Source organism: Macaca nemestrina, chromosome X, assembly GCF_043159975.1.
Source record: "Macaca nemestrina isolate mMacNem1 chromosome X, mMacNem.hap1, whole genome shotgun sequence".
Classification (NCBI taxonomy): Eukaryota; Metazoa; Chordata; class Mammalia; order Primates; family Cercopithecidae; genus Macaca; species Macaca nemestrina.
Window position 1 is genome coordinate 32,485,410 of NC_092145.1, and position 23,610 is coordinate 32,509,019.

At 39.9% G+C, this 23,610-nt stretch overlaps 1 protein-coding gene across 6 annotated transcripts in view; it reads right to left on the bottom strand.

Annotated features, from left to right (window-relative positions):
• LOC105468430 (glutamate ionotropic receptor AMPA type subunit 3) overlaps positions 1–23,610 on the bottom strand; it is a 322,135-nt gene that overhangs the window by 235,218 nt on the left and 63,307 nt on the right. For all 6 annotated transcript variants that reach the window (XR_011618481.1, XM_011718571.2, XM_011718567.2 and 3 more), the window contains one exon: positions 16,474–16,713. Coding sequence is in view for 5 of the 6 variants with exons in the window: in XM_011718571.2 (XP_011716873.1) it covers positions 16,474–16,713 (240 nt within the window). In the remaining variant the exon portion in view is untranslated. The remainder of the gene's footprint in view (positions 1–16,473; positions 16,714–23,610) is intronic.

A 23,610-nucleotide genomic window follows, 5' to 3' on the forward strand; every position in this document is an offset into this window, starting at 1 on the left:
GATTGTTGGAAGGAAATGAACCCCCGCCCTTTGTGATCACCAGTATTGCGATTCCAAAAGCAAGACTTCCTTCCTTTGGCCGGAGGCCTTCTACACTTGCCTAAACCACAGAGATGTCTGAGAGAGGTTGTCCATCAGCCATTTCTACCTTCATGGAGTGTTAATGAGTTTCCCAGCTCCTCTCCTGGGAACAGGTTGTGATTCTCATAGAAGAAAACCAAAATTAGTACATTGGAGAGATGAGCGAGGTGGCACCAAGGCATGGGAAACATCAGCTAGGGCAGCTAAAGATCTTCATTTTATGTCTCAAAAGTCTGCTTTCCTGTGACCCTAGTAAGAGCATAATGGTAGTGGCAAACACAGAATGCTAACTATGTGGCAGAAACTGTTCTAGGTGCCTTTCATGGATGTAATCCATACAACAGTCCTATAAGTTAGGGGCAATTATTATGTTCACTTTATTGGTGAGGAAACAGTCACACAACACAGAGCCTAATGCCTGTGGTCATTCTTCCTTGTCACAATATGGCCCAGAGAGGATACCACAAAAGCCCCTGTTCTGATTAGCATTTAATGCCGTGACTTGTTGACTTGTTAATCGATGTGAGAAGTAGATAGAACTGACTGCATTCTCCTGGGTGGGTGAGTACATGAGGAACATGGGAAGGTACATTGACTCTTTCAATTCTGTTGGGTAAAGCCTTACACAAAGCACTGTGACTGTGTGGGCACAAAAGGAAGAGGCTTTCCTCTCGCATCTTAATCACTTATATACAGAGCAGTTCTTTTAGCTTTAGGCAATTGCCCAGTCATACTCGGCATTTTGATTTTAGCTTACATCACTATGCCATTCTTCTTTATTCCTGCAAGATAGGGTGCAAAGTATATTACTGCCATTATGCAGATAAAAGAATTGAGACAGGGTAGAAAAGGCTTAATGCGATAAATCTGGGGTTAGCCTTCAGATTTTTCAAATCCCACATTTTAAGTAGAATTACAGATTAGGAGACTCACCAACTTGACAAAATATGGGCCAATTCATTTTTCAGAACCTGAAACCTCGGCCTTAAGAACTTTAAAGACCTTTCTAGCTTGACATGTCTAAGATCATTTTTTAAATACTACTATCCAGCACTATGCTAGGTGGATAGAAGTGGTGGGATAAAAAAAAATCACTAAAGTGATTTTTAAGGATTTTCAAAGGTTTAAAGGTTTTTAAGGTTTCTACCTTACTGATGAACCATGACATACGTATATTATGTCATTTATATTTATATTATTTATATTATTGAAAGGAATAAAAAATGGAAGACAATGGGTGGTTTTGGTAAATAATATTGTACTGTTTCCTTTCATCCTGTGCCAAATGAAAACCAGTAATTCTTTCTCTAGGATTTTCAAAAGGAATACATTTGTGCCAAGAGCTTTCCAAGAGAAAAAGAGACTGGACTAATCTTTGGAAGCCTTTTTCTCAGCCTCTCAGAGGTATAAAATGCTTCTGTGAAATAGTTCTGTAGTATGCATGCTGGAACCTGGAAATTTTACAGCCGATGCATACAGCTGATGCAATATATTACAGCTTAATATATTAAGCAAATATAAAACCTCACATCAAATTTCTTTAGCAACAAATACTAAGCTTATGATGTTTATTGTTGATTTTGTTTATTCTTTATTTGTGTCTGTCAGTCATTACAGTCTTAGGAACAAGGATCTCAGGTCATTGTGAGATCAGCAACGTTTGTTTTTATGGCCCTGAAACTACTCTTTTTCTCCCTGGATTTAGTATCCCTCTCTTTTCTTCTGTGTTCCCCCATCCACTTATATTTCTGCATACAATTATTTTGTATCTTACTTCTGCTAGTCCCTCAAAAGGATGCTCCCTGACTTTTGGGAATATGTAATTGAAGGGACATCTGACACATTCCTATTCCTGAGATAACTTCCCTTACTTTCCATGCTCAGTCAAGCCTAAGAAAGATAGAACCAAGAAGGAATATACATTGTGAAAAGGCACTATTGTATACTCACAGAAATGCCTTTTGGATTATCTGTGCCAAGCTTACCTCCTCTGGTACAGACAACTGAGAACTACCTGTATCAGTTCTCACATCATTTTTCATCCTTGCCACATTGCCTACACAGACATTTTGAAGCCGTTTTCCTTCTTTAGTTTTTCATTAGGAGCTGTGGAAAATAATACCTTGCTACTCTTGTCTTTAGAGAATTCATGTGGCTCTCTAAATACCATTGATTTGTATGAAATAGTGTTATATCTACACCCTAGCTCTTGAGATTCCTCATATGTTAATGATTCTACTGGCTGAGAATCAGGAACCATAAGGCGCACTGCAGCTTTGTCCTCTAGCCAGAAACCCATGACTAAGGTTCCCAGAACCAAGATATCTGTTTTGCTTTTAAGTTGGTTGCACCAGGAAGGTAATGTTTTTGGTAGGGAGGTTGGGTCAAAATCAAGGCAAGCCCAGTGCACAGTAGGTAGATGACTATCTAATGTATTATCTGAGGACACAATCTACTCAAGGCCATGTGCTTTGCTAGCTCCTCAGTGTTCCTGTAATCCTACATTTTGTTTTTAGCTAAAATTATCTCATTCACTCATTCAGTTGTTCAATTTACAAATAATAATCCAGGCAGTATTGGCAGAGACAAATAAGACAACAATCTTGTCTTCAAGAAGTTCATAGTATTGTGAGGGAGTTAAACGTATAAACAGATAATAATACTATTGTAAGACCATTGCTGCATAAAGAGCTGTGAGGATACACAGCAGGGCTAAGGGGCTGAGATCTAGGGTCTGGGGAAGCAAATATTTCAGCAGAATTTTGAATGTCATTTACCATATAAAGTGTGTGTGTATCGGGGGAATGGAGTGAGGGGACTAAGTGCTAAAAAATTGAAAAGTATTTGCAAAAGAATGGAGGCAAAAAAGGTCATAGTCCATGTGACATACTGAAAGTAGCATAGGTCCATATGGTTATAGTATAGAGCATTAGTACTTAAGGGATGGGTGGAGAAGAGACTAGGAAAGTGGGTTGGAGTTTTGTTGGATCATGAAGGGCCTTGTGTGCCATGCTTAGAATTTAGGGGTAACAGGAATGTTGTTGAAATCTTTTAGGCAGGGGAGTGACATGATGGGAAGATTGCTGTTTATCAGTGGTGGAGGGGGTAAGATCAAGGAGATCAGTTAGGAGAATGGTGCAGGAGATGGTGGGAACTTGAGTTTGAGTCAGTGGTAGTGGAAATGTAGACGAGGGTCTTTGGTGATGAGATGTGCAATATGACGAAGAGGCAAGATTCAAGGATGAGGTTTCTACTTTGGGCAACTGGGCAGTGCCATTCACTGAGTGTGGGAACATAGGTGGAGGCAAAAGTTTTCTGGGAAAAAGGAATAAATTCGGAATTCAGAATATTGAGTTTGAGGTCCAGGTAGGGCATCAGGATAAAGGTTTTAGAGGGAAACCAAACTATGGATCTAGAACTGGAGAGAGAGGTTGGGGCCTCTGGAAAGCCCATGTGAAATTGTAACTGTTTTGCATAGAGAAGGGTTTTGAATCATTAGAAAAATATTCAAGAAGCAAAACTGCTTTATCTTTTATCCCAGAAATTCATATCATTTTTGAGAAGAAATACTCCTTTTATTTTAAGGAATCCTGGAAATTGCAAATGGTTATATAGGTCCGTGTTTTAAGACCTTGAAGAATGATGGCAGGAAAGGCCTTAAGTGGAGAGGAGGCCACTGTTGAGAATACTGACAAACCTTGTTAGAAGAAAACTTGTTAGAAGTGTGTTGTGTCAGTCCCTGGCTTGGAGATCTACCAGGAAGGGTTTTAAGATCTACTGGGATATCCTAATCTACTATCTAGGCATTGTTTCCTTTTGCCGCCTGTCTATCAGAGTCCTGAAAGGGTTCAGGGCACAGAAATGAACAAGAAGAGAAATATGTGAGTGCACTTAGGAATTTAGAAATTGGCCTCTGGCCAATTTCCAAAGCCAATGTGGCTGGTTATTTGTGTCTCCATAACCCTCCTTAAGAGTTCATTTCAAACTTCATTTGAAATAAGTTCTAGTTTCATTATACAGATGACCCTTGAACCATAAAGATTTGACTGCATGAATCCGCTTATACATGGATTTTTCTCTGCCTCTGCCACACCTGAAAAAGCAAGACCAACCTCTCCTCTTCCTCTTCCTCCTCAGCCTACTTAATGTGAAAACAATGAGGATGAAGACCTTTATGATGATCAACTTCCACTTAAAGAATAGTAAATATATTTTCTCTTCTTTATGATTTTCTTAATGACATTTTCTTTTCTCTAGCTCACTTTATTGTAATAATACAGTATATAATAGATATACCATATAAAATATGTTATTAGTTTATGCTTATGCTATTAGTTTATGTTATTAGTAATGCTTCCAGATAATAGTAGGCTATTAGTAGTTAAGTTTTGAGAGAGTCCAAAGTTATATGTGGATTTTCAACTGTACAGGTGGGTAAACCCCCTACCCCCATGTTGTTTAAGGGTCAACTGTAAATGGAAGTGTTGTAATAGCCCACAGAATTTTAGAATCAAAAGGGATCACTCTAGATTCTATTTATGTATTTATTTTTTTATATGTCCATGCTGCCCTTCTAAACTGTGAGCTTATTAAGGGGAGGCACTCTGTTTCATTCACTTCCATAACACCTGTAATTCCCCTGACACAAAATTCCTGCACTCAGGAATTGTTAGTTGCAGAATGATGGAGTCCACTCCCTCATTTTACAGGTGTAGAATCTGAGGACCAGAAAAGCTATTGTGACTTGCCCAGGATTACACAGCTACTTAGTGGCAGAGCTGGGCCTGGAACTGAGGTTCTGATTTGATGATGCTTTTCTTCAACACCTTTAATGGGACTATTCACCTCTCATAAAAGAGTGTTCTTGACATGTGGAGACAAAGGTTCTTTGACCAAACTCTCATAATGCTCCTCTGAGCCCTCTTCTCAACCCCGTCACAATCTTGGCCTATAAAGACTAGAACAAAACACTAACATAGTTTCTAATAGCCCAAGACAACATCTCTAGGATGATTCTAGTCTTCCTTAAAGTGGCTGCCTGAGAAGACTCAAGGCTGCCAAAATAATTTATTGTTTGTTTCACCCAACACCTGAATATAGTGCTCCTGTCTGCCAGCCTCTGTGGAAGGGTAGGAGCCTAACTTCAGTAAGTGTCAGTTGACAAACTCAGATGCGTTTCACACAGACCAAACCTCCCTTTTCCTGCTTTTTGTAACTTTTCACTTTCCTGACTCTATTGGGCCCCCTTTCATCTCCCTCCCCTTTCCCTCATTTTCCCTTCAAAATGCCCAGCCATCTCTGTACAAATTGAAGGTCAGTTCAGTTTATGCTGAACGCTTTTCCCTACTGCAATCGTATATTACTGATTAAAATCGGTCTTTAGCTCTTTAACAAATGTCCAGCTTTGTTTATCTTTGACTGGTTAGAGACTCTATATGAAACCAGACAGAATGTTCCTGGAGAAGTTTCCTCTGTTTCTGAGCATTCCTCCTGTCTCCTAGATGCTTGGTGGATTCTTAAGATTACATTTTAAAACACAGAGGATAGAATGCCAGTACTTTGTGTGGCCATTTGCTTATGAGAGGGTAAATATGGATTCAAAAATCTACTTGGTGATTTGTGCCAACCTCAGTTTCTAAACATCTCTGTTTCCCTTAATAGCTCACTATGGGTCTGTCATCCATGAATTCATCTAAGCTTTTATTTAGGGGGAGGGGAAAGCTATTTATATTTTCAGTCTAATCCACCACTTGGTGTAATGAGTTCCATATGTCTCCTCCATTTTCTACCTGCTGTGAGAAGTAGAGTTTCCTTTATTTGTCCTAAATTCACCTCTGTGGGCTTTATGTTGGTAAGATGCAAAAGCATATACACACTCTCAGACACACATGTGATTTAGGATGGAAAACGACCTCACTATTAATTGTTATCTTTGTTTACAAGCATATTAAAAATGTAAATGAAAGAGAGCCCAAGTAATGCAATTGAAAGCACCATAGTAGCAACTATTTACCCCAAGGAGAAGGATGTAAATCGTTAACCAAACGGAGACCCATTGACACAGGAACCTGTGGAAATAAATGGGAAGCCTGCTATGGAATCAGCACCTAGCCAAGCACTGCCTGCCTGCAGTGAAGTTGAAGCACCCTCTAAAAGTTCAGTGTAGCCCAGGAACATAACCTGTCAGCCTTCTCGGCTGACATGATCTTAATTAGCCTCTGTTCTACTGCTGAGAAAGCCTGCTGAGGCAGTTAACACCAGAGAATTAATCAGATCGTTTGTGGAGTCGACAAAGCAGGACAGCAACCGACACTGGCAACTTATTGATTGGAAAGGATCCAGGAAGACAGGGAGTGAAGTAGTCTCTATGTGTGCCCCCTCTTTCCTCTGAATGGCGATGCTCTACAGAGACTTCAGTTGGAGGTGAAGTGAGCTGTGCTCCACCTTGACCTCTGCTCTCCTCTCCTCTCCAATTCATATTCTGTCCTCCTTGCTTATATGCACTTTTTGGCTAAGGCATCATGTGTAGCCATACTGATGCCAAACAGTGTGTTTGACTGCAAGAGAGTGGGAAAGAGCACTGCTGATTTTGTTGCAAATTGCACTTTTGCTACAGGATTAGTTGAGAAAATGGGATTTTGCCAATATTTCCCTCCCTCCCTTTGTTTACTGCCTATTTTCAACAGCCCTGTAATTGCTTTCCATTTAGTAAAAGGAACATTGTTCCTTTTTGGGTTTTTCTTTTAATTGTATTTCTTGCCTTGAGCTGTGAAGTTTGGGAGCATTGATGGGAATGCCATGTTGTTTTGGTTCTAGATACCAACTTGGCCTTAGTAATCAAGGTAAGGTCATCGCTAGGGGAGGCAGTTCTGTGGTGGCCTCAGAAACATTTGTGACTTCTTCCATTAAGCCTTGCCTGACTAGAACAGCCTGCCTATCATGAACTTTCTCTTCTTTGGATTCACACAGTACTTCACATCCATACTACACAATCTAGCTCTTGCTTTATGCTGTTCTGCACTAATATTTGCTTCTGTGCATTAATCTTAATATGTCTCTCTGGCCACGATATAAGCTCTTCAGAATCAAACGCTCGCTCTACTTATTAAATAGAGCTGTTATTACTGATCTAGGCATAGTAAGAGACACTCAATAAATGCTAGATTGATTCACTGACAACCCCTTAAGGAGTTTCTGCAACCATTTATTTGACCTGCTGCTTCCTTGGCAGTGTTGACATCTTGGGCTGGATAATTTTTTGTTGAGAGCATGGAGAAAGATACTGTCCTGTGCTTGTAGGATGTGTACCAGCATTCCCGGCCTCTACCGACAACTAAAATGTCTCTAGACATTGCCAAATGTACTCTGAGGGGGGAAAATTACCCTCACTCTCTATTGAGGACCACTGTTCCATAATGGTAATAAAATAATAAGAACTAAAATTCATTGAGCATGTTACTGTGTTCAGCTTGGTGCTAAAGGCTTTATATGTATTATCTTGTTAAACTCTCACAACAACCCTACCTTGGCTTTAACTATTGTCTAAAGGGCTCCAAGGGACAAACCTCAAAGTCACAGTTGCAGGTCTATACCGCTGTCTATCCCTGCCCCAGGGAACATTTAGAAGAACCTTTTCAAGGACGTTTCAGGCCCAAACCCTGAATTTATAGACTACTCCAGCGAACCCTTAATGGTTAATAAACTACCCATTCATTAAAAGCTAGATATTCAGCTTAGTGAGGGTTAATTCCCTTAAGGAGCTTGATAAAAAGCAATAGAAGGTCAGAGCAAAAGCAACCCTGCCAGCTGTCACCTCCTTTTTTTTTTCAGAGTTGTGAATACCATTTCAAACAGCTAATGCATTGTAGGGGGGCTGGAGATCTGTTTCTTTAGCTCATATGATGACATTTTAGCTCAGGAAGCAGAATTTTTAGCTAGCCTACTGAAGTGATATTCCTACCCAACATCCTTACCAGCTGTCTTGCAAACAATGCAATTGGTCACAAGAGGGACAGGGTAAAAGAAGTTGGATAAACCAGTGCAGATTCATCCTTCTATGGGGATGGGGGGCTACTCAATGCATATCTCCTGACAGTAGCACTCTTTCTGCATATGAAGGACAACCCAAGAGAGAAAATTTGACATTTTAGCTTAATTTGTCTCTAGAGAGGAATGTCTCTGGCTGTAAAGTCAATTCAACTTCAAATTCACTGCCACCAAGGAGTTAAAAATACATTAAAATTAATCATGTCATTTTCTGGAGAAATATTCTACTTATGGAAAATACCTTTATACGAAAACTGCCTTTCTGAGTCTGAGCTGGAAATATTACAGTAAACAGGATCTAATCACAGTGAAGCCTTTTTTCAGCTTTGCATGACAGCTGTAAAATATGACAGTATTTATTAATAGTTGCTGCTGCCTAATCTGCAGCATTGGAGAGCTACAGCAAAATATGTTAAGCTAGCGAGAGAACAATTTCCACAGTAACTAATATTCAGCTACTGAAAGGGTAGTTTAATGTCTTGTGATTTTTTTCCCCTACTGATGGTCCAACCCCAGGAATGAGCTACTAAGCTAATAACCTTCGTGGAGAGGAAGTGTTTAAATGATAATTTATTTCAAGAGCTGACAACAAATTGCTCGGCACTTTCTCTTCTTATGCCCCAAAGCAGTCAAGGATGTGCAAATCGAAGTATTAAAAAATATGACAGCTCTGGTATTTTCATTTTCAATGAAATTCTCATTACAGACAAATGTACAGTCTTTTATTCACAATCCAGTCCAAATAGTCATTCACTATTATTATTGTGCGGGCTCTCAAGATGCTCTCGTAGTTGAAAACTCATCACAATAGATTAGGCAGGCTGTGGAAACTACCAAATGTCTCAGGTACTGTCAACCCTGATTATTGCTCCTCAAACAGGGGAATTTAGTATCTGTCTCTCACACGATAATGTACTCGCTGGGCCTTCCTAATTTATTCAGATGTAAAAAGTATCTTGAATTTCAATAAAACTCTCTTGACTTCACTTTTCCCAGAAGGCAAATGGACACGACCAGAATTGGAGCCATCTGTTTCCTTCGTACATCTTTTAATCAGTTCTTAAAGTGAAGAAGAAAAAGAATCCATGATAGTCTGTCCTTTTTTTTTTCTTTCTTTCTTTAATAATTGAGATACCCTGCTACTGTCTTAACAGTTTTGGCCAAGCACTCATGGTACTTAGCTGGAACTTTAAAGAAGTTTATGATAGTGGCCTATCCTGAACCAGAATAGGCTCCTCCAACCAGAAATATAGCCCCTTAGCAATGACAACCTGCAGGTTTATCTTTCTGTGCTCAGGAAAGTCTCTGACCCAGAGAAGAATAGATGAGTTCCCTTCCCTCAGAATCAGGGCCTCAGCACAACCCTCCATTAGTATGCATCACAGCAGTTACCTTCTGCCTACATTTAGAATTCTGCCGTCTCCCTGCCTTCACCTTTGCAACTCATTTACCTCTTAACCTGGATTTTTGACCTCTTGCCTGTCTGGATTCCTGGTACCCTGAGACAACAAGATACTACGTTCATTTGTGGATACCACGCCTTAAGAAGGAAATTGGCAATTGGATTGCATCCATGGGAAGACAACCAGGATAGGGAGGGTCTAAGTATCTGGTCTTTGAAGAATGGCTGAAGGGAAGACTAAAGGAAGAGGTAATAGTTGTGTTCAACTGTTAAGAATGTAGGAGGCAGTATGTCAGTCAGAGAACAGTACATAGACTGTGGAACGTGGCAGACCTAGATTGAAATCTGGTTTTATTACTCTGTAGCTGTGTGACCCTAGGAACAATCATTTAACCTTTCCATGCTTTGGTTTCCTCAGTTGTAAAGATGCAGGGACGTTACAAGGATTAAATGTGATAATCCATAAACTCAGGGCCTAGTGCATAATAAGTGCTTAAGAAATGGCAGTTGCTCTTATAAAAATAAGAATAAAATGATAACAATAACAGATTTGTTGACATGTGCCATTGATTGGTATTGAGGGGTGTGAGTGTGTGTGTGTGTGTGTGTGTGTGTGTGTGTGTGTGTAGAGAGAGAGAGGAAGAAAAGGACGTAAGGAGTGGAGAGGAGAAAGGAGGAAAGGAGGCGAAGAAAGAGAAGGAAGATAGACAAAGAGGGAGAGAGGGAGAGGAGAGAGGTATTTTGTGCTTTATTTGGGAAAGTAGAACTGGGTGAATGGGATGAGGCTAGACTATGTAAGTAGGTGGAGCATGACAACATGCAGAAAGGTGTGAGGAACGGAAACTTTGCTTGTCTCTCAGTAGAGTTCAAATCTAGCCAGTTGAAACATTCATAGTCCTCTGAGGACAGGCCCTTTTCTCCTTTTCTTGGGGAATCCCTTTACCTCTTAAGCCCTTTAGGACCTTCCAACATTTTCCCACCTTCCTAGCTATCTGACAACCCTTTAATCTTTTCACAAGGTTCTTGCTCTAATGAATGCATATTTCATTGGTGGATATGGAAACAGCTGTATTAAAAATTATTTTTTTCAGGCCCCTTAGATAAGTCACTCTTTCAGCAACAGTATTGTCAGGTTCTCAGAGCCAAGATTTAGTTCTGCTTCTTTTAAACCCCACCAGTGGCCTAACACAAGCTAGCACTGGAGAAAGCTTGATAATTGCTTGTTGACTGATGGAATAATGGTTACAATTGTCTATGTTCCTGTCACAACCTTTGAAAGAAAATAGAAAGGTCTGTTAGAAGGCTGTTGACTTCCAGAGAGTTACTTGGGAACTGAGTAGGGAGTTTCAGGTTGAGAATGGGAGACAGCAGGAGTTTATTGAACACTGGCAAGAAGGTAGGGACTAGTTGCCTCAAAGGGCACCCAGAGCTATTATCTCATTATCTAAGCTGAGAGCCACAGCTGGGCCGGATTCTTTCATCTCTGTGGGCTGTGCCCATTGAAGCCAAGGAGAGTTGTCAGGTGCACGAGAGTCTGTCTGCAGTTCTCAAGTATGTTGCTGTTCTGGGGGAAATGTTAGCACCACAGAGAACTAGGTCACTTGCACCCAAAAAATAAGTCTAATAACTGGAAGAGGTGGCCACCTCCCTGGCATGGTTTTAGGACTTTCTATATAGGAAGGCATGTGGGCAAAGGACCTCACAAACTGGACTCATGGTGCCTGGAATCCCGGAATTAAAAAGCTACACCTTGGATTATGGTTCTGTATTCACAGAAGGCCTTTGCCTGAATAGAAATTTCTTCTTCCCCGGATGCACTAACCCATCAAGTTGTAATAGCCATAGATAAATAAGCATGAATAAATTGGTCAGTTGAGCTGTTGTCACTAGCAGAGAAAGACTATTAATCAGTGGGAAGAAAAAGCAGGATAGGGAAGTTTTTATGAAGCTGTAGAAGCAGGTTGAGACAGAGATGTTAAGGTTTAGCTCCTGCTAGGGAGGGCAGGTGTAAACATAATGCCATAGTAAGGAAAGAGGATGTTAATAGAGAAGAGAGTGTACCGATAGGGCAGACAACACACTTAACCTTATAATTTTTTCAAAAACTGTTCTTTTATGTATATAGCACCAAGAATGTAATTTTCAACTTTGTATTAATGAATCAAGCTAGTATTTTAGAAACTAAGTGACAAACTGCAAACCCTAAATCGGACTTCTGTCTGCAGGCAGAAATAAAAGCAGAATCAATAAAGCCCTGAAATCTACTCAATGTTTCATAATTTCAGAGAAAACTTTACCCTGGTTGTGCTACAATTCTTTTAAATGACCTCAAACATTTAACCCATTTCTCAGCTCCCCACTCATCCCTGCCCTTATACAGTAGAGTCACATCATTTGTATATTTAGCTTATGAATTTAATTATAGGTGTTCCCCAGAAAACCAAACACCGCATGTTCTCACTCATAGGTGGGAACTGAACAATGAGATCACTTGGACTCGGGAAGGGGAACATCACACACCGGGGCCTATCATGGGGAGGGGGGAAGGGGGAGGGATTGCATTGGGAGTTATACCTGATGTAAATGACGAGTTGATGGGTGCTGACGAGATGATGGGTGCAGCACACCAACATGGCACAAGTATACATATGTAACAAACCTGCACGTTATGCACATGTACCCTAGAACTTAAAGTATAATAATAAAAAAAAATTATAGGTGTTCCCTTCTGTTTCTCTTTCTCGTCTCTCTTCTGTAATTTAAAATATTCTAAAATTATATTTTCTATTGTAATTTCTCCCCGTAATTTTTATTACTAAAGCAACAGATGATCATTGCACAATACAAGAAAATACAGAATACTCAATATTTTAAACAACTGTACCAAGTGGTTGGTATGATTTATAAATTGGGTTTGCTTTCCCTTCCTTCCTTCCTTCCTTCCTTCCTTCCTTCCTTCCTTCCTTCCTTCCTTCCTTCCTTCCTTCCTTCCTTCCTCCCCCTCTTCTTTCTCTTCCCTTGCTCTCTTCTTTCTTTCTTCCCTTCCCATTCTCCCTCCTACCCATACCCATCATTCCCTCCTTCTTTATTTTTCTTTCTTTCTGTCTCTCTTTCTTTCAGTCCACTGTTGAAAAACAGACATGGGCTTATTGTTGATGAATCACCAAAGGAGGTTGGAAAACACTAAGTAGGCACACAGGGATGTGCTATGTACTAGGGGAGGCACAAAGTATAAATCTAGGGGCTAGCCAGTTGTTTATTATCACACCAGAGAGAAATGCTTGGGAAGGTATAGTATAGAGCGTACTCAGTTAAATAACAGCAGAAGGCAGTTATAGTCAATGCCAGATGAATGACATGGACAAAAGCATTCTGTGGGTGTTTAGAGGTGGGTAAGATCTCTGCTCCTCAAAACTAAGTCTCCTCCTCCTCAAAACTAAGTCTCCTCCTGTCCAGTCACCTCAGTAAATGGCATCACTATCTTCCCATCTTACCCAGTCTCTCAAGCCAAACACATAGCAATCATCCATGAATCCTTCCTCTCCTTCACATCCCACAGTCAATCTGTCCCCTAGTTCTGTTAATTCTGTCTCCAAAGCGTACTTCAACTCCATCTCTTTTTCTCCATCTCCAGCTTAGTCCAAAGCTGCCATCATTTCTCATCTAGATGACCACAATGGACTTTCAATTGGTTTCCTTTCTTTTTTACTTGCACAACACTCTGTTCTTTACAGAAATTTAGATCATGTGACTCCCTTGCTCAGAATCCTCCGATGACTTCCCACTGCAATTAGAATAAAATTCGTACTTCTCAGCATGGCTTCTGTTTATACTCTATGGCTATGATCTGGTTCTTATCTACCTCTACAGTCTGCTCTCAGGCCACTTTCTACCTACTTGTTATCCTTTAGCCATACTGTACTTCTTTCAGTTCCTCAACCATGCCATGTGACCTTTGCATTTGCTATTTCTACTGCTTGAAACTATTTCCCTCTATTCTTCACATGGCTGCCTCCTTCCAATCCTGTAGTTCTCAGCTTAAATGCTCCTTCTCAATGAGGCCATCACTGAACATCCTTTGGAAATTAAGCCCTATCCATTATTATCTGTCTCTTTTCCTTCATAGCACCTTATTTAAATGTGCAATTATTTTATTTGTTAATTTACTTGGTTTTTGTCTATCTCCATCATTAGAATGTAGGTTTATAAGGCAGGAACCATATCTAACCATATTCATGTGATTTTTATTATAGCTTTAGCATCTATTACATTAATGAATCATTTTGAGCTGAAGTGGTCAAGGAAGACTACCTTGGGGAGGTAGAGTTTGAGGCAGGTTTTGAAAATTGGAAGAATGGGCATGATTACTATATATCAAGATGAAGGAGACAATTCCAGGTAGTAATAAAAGTACGATTGCTGAGGCAGGCATGGTTCTGGTGCATTTAGGCAGCAGTGGAAAATGCGAGCTTCCTATAATGGGAGGTTCTCACTGGGTAGCATAGGGAGAATGGGTTTTCTAGTTGGTTGAGGCATAATCATGTCAAATCTTGAAGAACAGACTGCTTTTTTCAATGTGGGCAATAGAAAGCCATTGAAAATTTTAGAACAGGATCTTAGTACAGTAATGTAAGAAGGCTTTTCAAGGGATAAATTGGTGTAAAAGTTTATGGGAAGTACTTCTTAAGCAGAGTGGATTAGTCCCACCAGCTAAATGGCTGCAGGGGAAAAATATAAAGTTACGTGAGTCAGAAAGCTTTCTTTGACTCCAAGACCATAGACTTGTCCAAACTATTTAGTTAGATGATTAGAGAAAAGATGCAAGGGTAAGAAATAGATAGATGGTCTTTTCCTCCCATTCTTCTAGTAGAGAGCTAATGAGCAGAGAAGGGTCACGCGAAATGAGGATAAAATTCATTAATTGTGTCTTCTGCTTTTGAATAAATGAGAGGTACAGTGTTGGTGGAACTGATATTTAGTTTTTAAAATGTTTCAGGAGAGAAGTGGCCTGGCTTACAAACTTCAGTTCTGAAAACAAAACTGATATGCACTAGATTACGCTGTATACGGTACATGGAAACAGGCTTATTTATCCTCAGTGTTTGGACAAAATGAAATTTATTAAAATTTGTCAAATGATGAATTAGAACATTTAAGCTATTTTGTATCTCAGTCAGACAGGGCTCTACCTGAACACACAGTTCCTTCCTGGCCCTGCTGTTTGCTTGTTTTCTTTTCCCCTCCCCAAAGCCCCATCTCCCTTCTCTCTTGCAACCCATAACTTATCTATCTTTCAAGGTTAGCTTCTCTAGCAAGCTTTCTCTGAAAACTCTACTTTTCTGGAGTGCAACCTTTCCACAATTCTTAAAGTAATCAGAGTATACAGCGTAGCACTCAATTTGATATTGTTCTGCGTTGTTCATGAATTGCTTTATAAATATCTTTTTCTGTCCACACCCCCTTGAAACCATATTATATATGCATCTATCACAGGATTGGAGACCACCACTGGGGGTTGATAATGGCTTATAGAATGGATTGACTAACTGATAATATATAAGTTAGGATTAGTAGCAAGATACAAAGTGTCAGTATCTGGTCAAATATCTCAAAAAAAAAAATCACAGAATTGTAGAATATAACATTAAGAAGGAACACACCTTAGGTGAGGAGGCCAAGTCCAAGAGTGTGTCAATGAGTTGGTCAAGGTCAACTTGTTAGTGAGTTAGTTAGTGACAGAGCTTGGACTAGACCTCTGGTCTCCTGCTTCAGGTTCATGAAATTTGATGACAGTTTGGAAGTAAGTACAATAGGGAAATACAGGCCTAAGTATTTGCTATTAAGATTTGATGATGCAGCAAAATGAGAGTAAAGTGAAGAGGGTTCTGGATTCCCAGGAGCAGAATGGCCATTCAAGTTAAGTTACTTAGAAGGACCTCTTCTCCAGGTACCCCTCAGGCAGATAAGTCTTTCATGTAATCCTTCTGAGTTTAAAAATTCTGAGTTAGGGAGAATCACCCCCAGCCTATAAGCGGAACCACAGGCAAATGACTGATTAAGTAACATTGTCTTCTGGAATGTCTTGGTGATAGGATCCCTTGGTTTTACCGAGGAACCCGTCAAAGACAACTGGGTGTTGGAGGAGCCTGATTAGATGAATTATGATGTGTGTGTCTAGCAAATTAATCAATAGACCTTACTGTATATTATTTAAGATCAGACTCTTAATTTCTGAGCTTGTTTTAATAGAGTGTATCCTCAATATATTGTCTCACTATTAGAGAAGACTGGGCATGTTTAGGGTGGTGTGGCCATAGACTGTCTCACTATTTAAAACAAAACAAAAACAAAACAAAAAATCAGTCCCCAAAGCCCAGTTTAGCTGTCTCACTCATTATTTCTATCAGATAATTGTTGAGGCCTGCTAAGCTGAAAACCTAATGTGATCTGATGGAACAAGTCCTGGAAGCAAGAGACATTGCTACCAGTCCCATTTTAGTGGTTAAACTGCTGTATGAAAAAGCACTTGGACTTCAGCTGTCTCATCTATGAAATGGGGATAATTACAGTTTCCGACAGGATTAATTTTCCAAAACTTTCCAATTTAAGCCTCTCTCTACTTCGATTAAGCTGCTTTTACATCATACATTTTAGAGCAGATAAAATTTTTGAGGGGGAGGAGTTCTTTTTCAACAATTGTGACTCAACCAAGAGGGTATTCCAAACTGCTTTTTCAGGGAGAGCCTACATAGCTTGAAAAATTAGGTTCTAAAATTACTATTACTTTTATTTTTTAATCTTAATCTTTGATTTATTTGGAATATTAAATACAATTTTTAAAGAGAATTAGATTTTATTTATTGGAAGCAAAGGGCACATGAGCTGAGGCAGTTTGAACACAATTACATGAATATCTAAAGAGGATAGCAGATGCCTCTTCTTACCTCGTTCTGTGTCATAGAGGTACACAAACTTCTCCCACTTGTAATGACCCAGAAGACTCAGAATAGCGCCCTTCAAGGCTGGGCGCATCTGGATGACAAACTGCACATCTGCGTCAGTGGGGAAGCTAGGCGTAACAAAGGACGTGTGCAGGGCCCCACAGAAGGAGGTCAGGGTGTTCATTGACATCTGGTCATAGAATCCAAAGATGGCATACACCCCTCTCGAGAACTGGGAGCAGACTGCAATGAGAAAAAGAGAAAAAGATTCAATAGCTCCATGGTCCTTTGCTGCAGCGTGTAGGGTTAGAAATACAATGTACAATTAGGCCCCAAATTGCATACTTCAAAAGAAAACCTCTAGAAGCCCCTGAAAACCCAGTTACCCAACAGGAGAAGAAAGGAAAGAGAATTTGATACAAGTACACATTCTCTATGTGTACAATGAGCTGGAAACTAAGAAAATGTGGGGAAAATAGAGGTGAAGGTTGTCTTACTCCCTTTCAAAACCCTCCCGGCTCATCTGCAAGGCATTCAGTGCTCTTGAACTTCCACTTTAGCTGCCCAGGGGCCTCTTAGTGTACTAATGCGGCCATCAAACTACAATTGTTTTGTGTGCCACCCTTCATTCCTTTTTCTCATAGGTGACTGAGAATTTAGTCAGACTAACTGCTAATGTGTCTGCTAGGAAATGTGTTACCCTTCAGGTTACATAATGCCTTAGCCACAGTTATGTTATTATTAAGGCCCTTAATGTGGGCTATTAATTTAGATGATTTAAGCCTCCGGGCAGGCAATAGGAAGACTGTCCTTTCAGTGCTCATTGAGTCACAGGGGTTAGGTAGCTGCCTATTCTGCCCATGTGTAATTGGGAAAGTTCTATCTTAATCCTTTTGCGTGTATCTTATAGACTCCACTAGCCACATGTAGAATTTTCACACACCCCCCTCACAGTTGTCACCTTTCCTTCATTTCAAAGTGGGCCACATCGCTGCCTCTTCTCTCTTCTGGCCCATAAGAGCTTAAACAATGTGAACCAATTTTAATATTAGCTTCAGTAGAACATAATTAGCAAAGCAAATCAGCTACAACAACACTGTGGCGCATTCACAAACAAAGTGGAAATGATCTTTAGATTGTCTGCACCACTGCTTACTTCCATTCATGTGAAGCAGACATAACAGGCATAATGAGGTGTGATTTAAGGGGTTCTGCATAGTCTCCCTTACCTATTAGAAAACTCTAAATACCACTGTTAAGTTTACTTCTTCAGGTGTTTAAAAGAATTCTGTGGCCTGGGAGAGGGATTAAATAGAATCTTATTTAGCAGTTACTGTGGTAACATAAATTAATGTCTGATTAGATGCCAGGATGAGTGGGAAAGCAGGTGGGTAAATTTTGATGGGGATGAGAGAAGAGAATGTGTAGGGGGTCTGGAGTCCTCCCTGAGAGGAGAAAGAGTGAAGACATTGGACACGAAAAATAAAGAAGGTATTGAAAGCATGAAGGCAAGTGGAAAACCAATTTAATTCATTTCTTGACCCTGTTGTGAGAGATAGAGAGTTCTCAGTGGATGTGGTATTTTGCTTTCCCTGCATTTGATTCGAATCTATGTTGATTAGGGCTGTTCTCTTTTTATCAACCAAAGTCATTAGCCATTAGCTTGAGGGTAGCATTTCAAAAGTGATTATCAGTCACTTAACCATCTCCATCATAGGAAACAATAGTCTTCAACTTGAAGAATTCTAAGTGACCCTCAAACACATGCACAGGAAAGGTCTTTATATTAAAAGGAAAAATCCGGCGCGGTGGCTCACATCTGTAATCCCAGCATTTTGGGAGGCCGAGGCAGGCGGATCACAAGGTCAGGAGATCAAGACCATCCCGGCTAATACGGTGAAACCCCGTCTCTACTAAAACTACAAAAATTAGCCGGGCGTGGTGGCCGGCGCCTGTAGTCCCAACTACTTGTGAGGCTGAGGCAGGAGAATCGCTTGAACCCGGGAGGCAGAGGTTGCAGTGAGCTGAGATCGTGCCGCTGCACTCCAGCCTGGGTGACTGACAGAGCAAGACTTCATCTCAAAATAAAATAAATAAATAAATAAATAATAATAAAATAAAAAATAAAAGGAAATATCCAACTAGAGAGTGAATCTGGGGTACTTCATCACAAGAGCCAAAGGGAGTACAATACTCAGAAACAAAAGGGATGTCTTGATCATCACCAAGGGTGATGCTAAGAAAAGTCCCATTCTCAAATTAATCCTGTAAGTGGAGAGTTTTGCAATACAAGTCAAATCTTGGCCAGTGCACATAGTGTTCTGTACAAAATTGACAATAACATCCAATAATAATGATAATAGCCATTGGTAATAACAGCCAATAATAATGATAATAGTATTTAGCCAGGCACAATACTAAGTACTATACAAATATTTTTTCATTTAATATTCTCATCAGCTTTATGAGGTATTGCTATTATTCCTATTTAACAGATAAAAATTCTGAGACAAAAAAACCTGTTCTAGCTATTAAGCAGAGGAGCTAGAATTTGAATCTGAGTGTGCTTGACCCAAAACTCACACTCACATGTACTCAAATCCAATAAGGTTATTAAAAAGTAATTATTGCTCCACATGAGATAGGGTTTACAGGTTTAGCAAATAAAAACAAGATTTTCAATTAAGGTTGAATTTCAGGTAAATAATTTTTTAGCATAAGTATGCCTCAAATTCATACATACACTAAAAACATAATTTGTTGTTTATCTGAAATTCAAATTTAACTGGGCATCTTGTATTTCATCTGTCAACCCTAGAAAGAACCCCTGCTTACTAATAATGGTCATGGGCTGGAAGACTAGAAAAGCAATCATGGCCCTTCAACCAAAATGATTCAAAGGGTAGCTGGTAATTTTCAGATCCATACCAACTGGCAAAGAAAAATTAGGATCCATGAATCCTATACAAAAATAATCTCATGGGAAAATGCAACATATTTTCAGCAAGGAGAACTCCAAGCTGACTAGATGATGGGCAATAATTGAGGGGTAATATAAACTTAAAAAGAAGGATCCACTTTCAGTTTCAAAAAGCTCTTGAAATAGTGGTAGGAAACAGAAGATAAGTGGCAAGGTTCTGGTTATTATTTAAAAAAATCTTGTATTGCTCTTCTAATCATTGACCTTGAACTCGGGGTGCAGAATTAATTAATCATTATTAGTTCATACATGGACTTTTCATATTTTATGTATTGCATTTATTTATTTATTTAGACTATAATGAACACCTATAAACCCATTACCCAACTTGAGAACTATAACATTACTGATAAGTTACTTTTATCTGTGTGGTCCTCCTCTAGTCCATCTCCCTGTATTGATAACACTCCTCCCCGCTACCCCTGCCCCAGGTAACTACTATCATGAAATTTATATTTATTATTACCTTGGTTTTAAAAAAATACACAAACACATACACCTAAACAATACATTATTATTTTTGCTTGTTTTAAAGCTTTATATTCAAGGGAGTAATATTGTATATGTGAAACCCAGATTTTGGTAAATCTTTATGAGTTGTCTCCAGGAAGGTGAACCCAGTGAAATCTTTAAGCCTGTATATTATGACAAGAAGAATGAGACAAAAGAAGAACTTATAAAAATGTGTGGGGAGCCTGTGTGAGAAAACCCACTGAAACTTAAAATTTCCAAACTAAGCATACAGCTCTGGTTGTGACTCAGACAAGGGACTCAGGAATATTTATAGATCAGTGGCAATCCTTGGGGAATAATATGCTACCATGGTACAAAAGGTAGATCCACTGTCTTTTGGTGGTGGACATCAATAAGAAGAGTTTTAGGTGAAAATCAGGAAACATTCGACTCCCTTCATATAAAACAGAAGTACAACTGTCCTGAAAATATTGACCCCTGTGCTCCACCCACTCCAACATAGACAGACATCAATAGAAGACCTCTGGAGAATTAGCCCAATGGGGAAGACAACTGCCATATGAGGACAGTGGTAATGGCCTCTGAAAGAAGCTGGGGCATGGGGGACCTGTGAAAGGCCTTTCACAGCAGACCCTAGGCCTGTTCCTGGCTGCCAAAAGTAGGGTTGAATGGAACACTGAGTTGACCCACCCACAATGTGTATGATTTTAGATTCTTAGAATGTTTGAGCTAGAAGGAACTTAAGTATTTTTTATTCACTTGTTTCTCAAGCATAGATTTTAGTGGTGAAATCCTTTCTCCAAATTAAATTTTATATGGAAAAGTTTAGTTTACAAAAGAGACAGTGGAGCTCTTCTGATAGTTTCACTGGTCTGATGTCTCCCTATCATAAAGAAACTATGACACAAAGGGAGGAAGTGTCTTACACAAGGTCACACAAGAATTATGAACTAGTCTCTTAGAAAAGCTTTACTGGCATCTCCTCACCATCCCTACTCCAGAGCTATCTTGTGCAGTGTGGGTCAGGATTCACCTGCATGAAAATGACTTACCTTCAATGCCTAGCCCTCAGACAAGGTAGCATAGATGGTTTTCCCATGATTCATCTGCCAGCTGCTTCCCTCAGCTCCCTCCAGCCCCAAATAACAGCAGTGAGAGCTGGTTGCAGATTGGTGATGTTTCGGGAATCATGATTCTTTTGGGGGATGTCTGTTTCCTTTATTTGACTCCTTAATGAACCACACCTATTTTTTAAGATGGAGTTTTGCTCTTGTCGCCCAGGCTGGAGTGCAATGGCCTGATCTCGGCTCACCACAACCTCCGCCTCCCAGGTTCCAGCAATTCTCTTGCCTCAGCCTCCCAAGTAGCTGGGAATACACACATGCGCCACCACGCCTGGCTAATTTTTATATATTTAGTAGAGACGGGGTTTCTCCATGTTGGTCAGGCTGGTCTCGAACTCCCGACATCAGGTGATCCACCCGCCTCAGCCTCCCAAAGTGCTGGTATTACAGGCTTGAGTCACCACGCGCAGCCTCACACCCATTTCTTTATCTCAGAAGACTGGTAAAATGGTGATGGAAGAAATGTTTGTCTTGGCAATCTTATAAAGACATGAAGTGCAGAGGGAAGGGCAACAGCTTCGGAGACAGGCAGATCTTGATTTCAATCATGGCTCTGCCAGTCATAAGCTGCGTAATTTTGCGCAAGTTATTTGACCTTTCTGAGCCTCAGTATAGAATGGTTATTACATAGGCAGGTTCTAAAGTTAGACCGTATAGGTTGAAATCCTGTATCCTTTACTTATTAGGCAAGTTACTTAATATCTCTGTGCCTCTGGTAGAGTTTCTTCATCTGTAAAATTGGGATAATGACAGTACCTGTTTCAGCATTGCTGTGAAAGTTAAAGTATGTTAATTCACGGGCAGCACTTAGAACAGTGCTTAGCATATAACAGACATTCAATTAATACTAGCTATTTATTCATTCATCAAATACTTATTGAGTGTCTACTATGTGTCAGGCAGTGTTATAGATGTTGGGAGATGCAGGAGTGAAACAGATCCTGTCCTCTTGGGACTTACAGACTAGTGAGGGGAAAATACAATAAATGAGACAAATAAATAAAATATGAAGTATATCAGCTTCACCTCTCTCTCTCTTTCTCTCTCTCTCTGCATACTTTGCCCTCTTTTAGCTCTATTGTGTTATCCTCCCCACAGTAACCATTGCCCTCTATCTCACACTGAGTCCCAGGATGTCACTTTCCGTCTCTTTCACCTTTCCTATCCATTTCTTCTTTCCTAGTCTCACTTCTGAGCAATAATGGGTTAAAGAAACTCTGCTAATTTGGCTCAAGAAGATGCCACTGTCCTCTGTCTCTTCCCTCCCTATATAATGCCTTTGTGCTGGTGAAATGCTGTGCCTACCTGGGGCCTCTGTGCCTTCTCGGTGTGAAATAGCTTGGTTGTCTGTCTCCTAAGAGTGCCTGTCTCTGTATATTCCCAGTAAGAAAATACCAACTTTTTCTCATTGAAGATGTCATTTCTAACTACATTCTGGATTCCTGGGGACTCTAGTGTAGCTCCCCAGCTGCGTTCCCTTCAATGGTGAGTGGCAAGCAAGGCTGTAGCCAGCTGTCATGCTTTTATTTATAGTCCCTGAGTCTGTAGGGTCGAGACAGGTATTGTTAATGTACAGTGTGGCACCTAATTATACCACCCATATTCCAAAAGGCATCATTACAAAAATGTCAAACAACTTGATTACCTCAAAGTTCAGAATAACAATATTGCATATCATTTACAGAACAGTTTTCATACCTTTTGAATCAAGGGGGAAAGAGGGAAACTGAAGTCTCTTGCTGATTTAATGATCGCATTTAAAGCAAGCAGGAAGACGAAAAATATAGCTATGAAGAAACTCATAGAGCTACATCACAACAAGGTTCTCCAGGTAATTCCTTCATAGTACAGTGAATTCCAGTGTATCAAAGAAACTTAGAGCTAGGGGGGACCTTGAGAGATCATATAGTCTGGTGGTTTCTAAAGCTGTGATATTAGTAATTGGTGGAGTTACCAGTGTAAGGAAATAAATGTATGCTGTGTTCTGTTGTGTATGTTGGAGTAGGGTAGACAATTGTTTTTTTTTGGAAAGACGGTCCTTTTCTCTATATAATTTCTACTCTTTAGTGCTATATGTAGTCTTTATCTTCTGAAATGATGACGTTGATGATAAATGATGATGATATCTATCACATAGGAGATATATTTATACATCTATATCTCTTATGTGGTAGACCAAATAATGGCTCCCCAAAAGATGTCCATGTCTGAATCTCAAAGTCTCTGAATTAAGTTATACGGCAAAGGGAAATTAGGCTGTAGATGAGATTAAGGCTGCCAATCAATGGACCCTAAAATATCAAGATTATCCCCGATTATCTAGGTGGCCCAATGTAATCACAAGCTTCTTTAAATGTTGAAGACAGAGGCAAAACGAGAGTCGGTATGAGAGTAATGTGACAAGGGAAAGACTTGCCTGGCCATTGCTAGCCTTAAAAGTGGAAAGGGGCCACAAGCCAAGAAATATGGGTAGCCTCTAGAAGTTGAAAAAACAAGAAAACAGGTTCTCCCTTAGGGCTTCCAGATAGGAACACAACCCTGCCGACACGCTAGTTTTAGCCT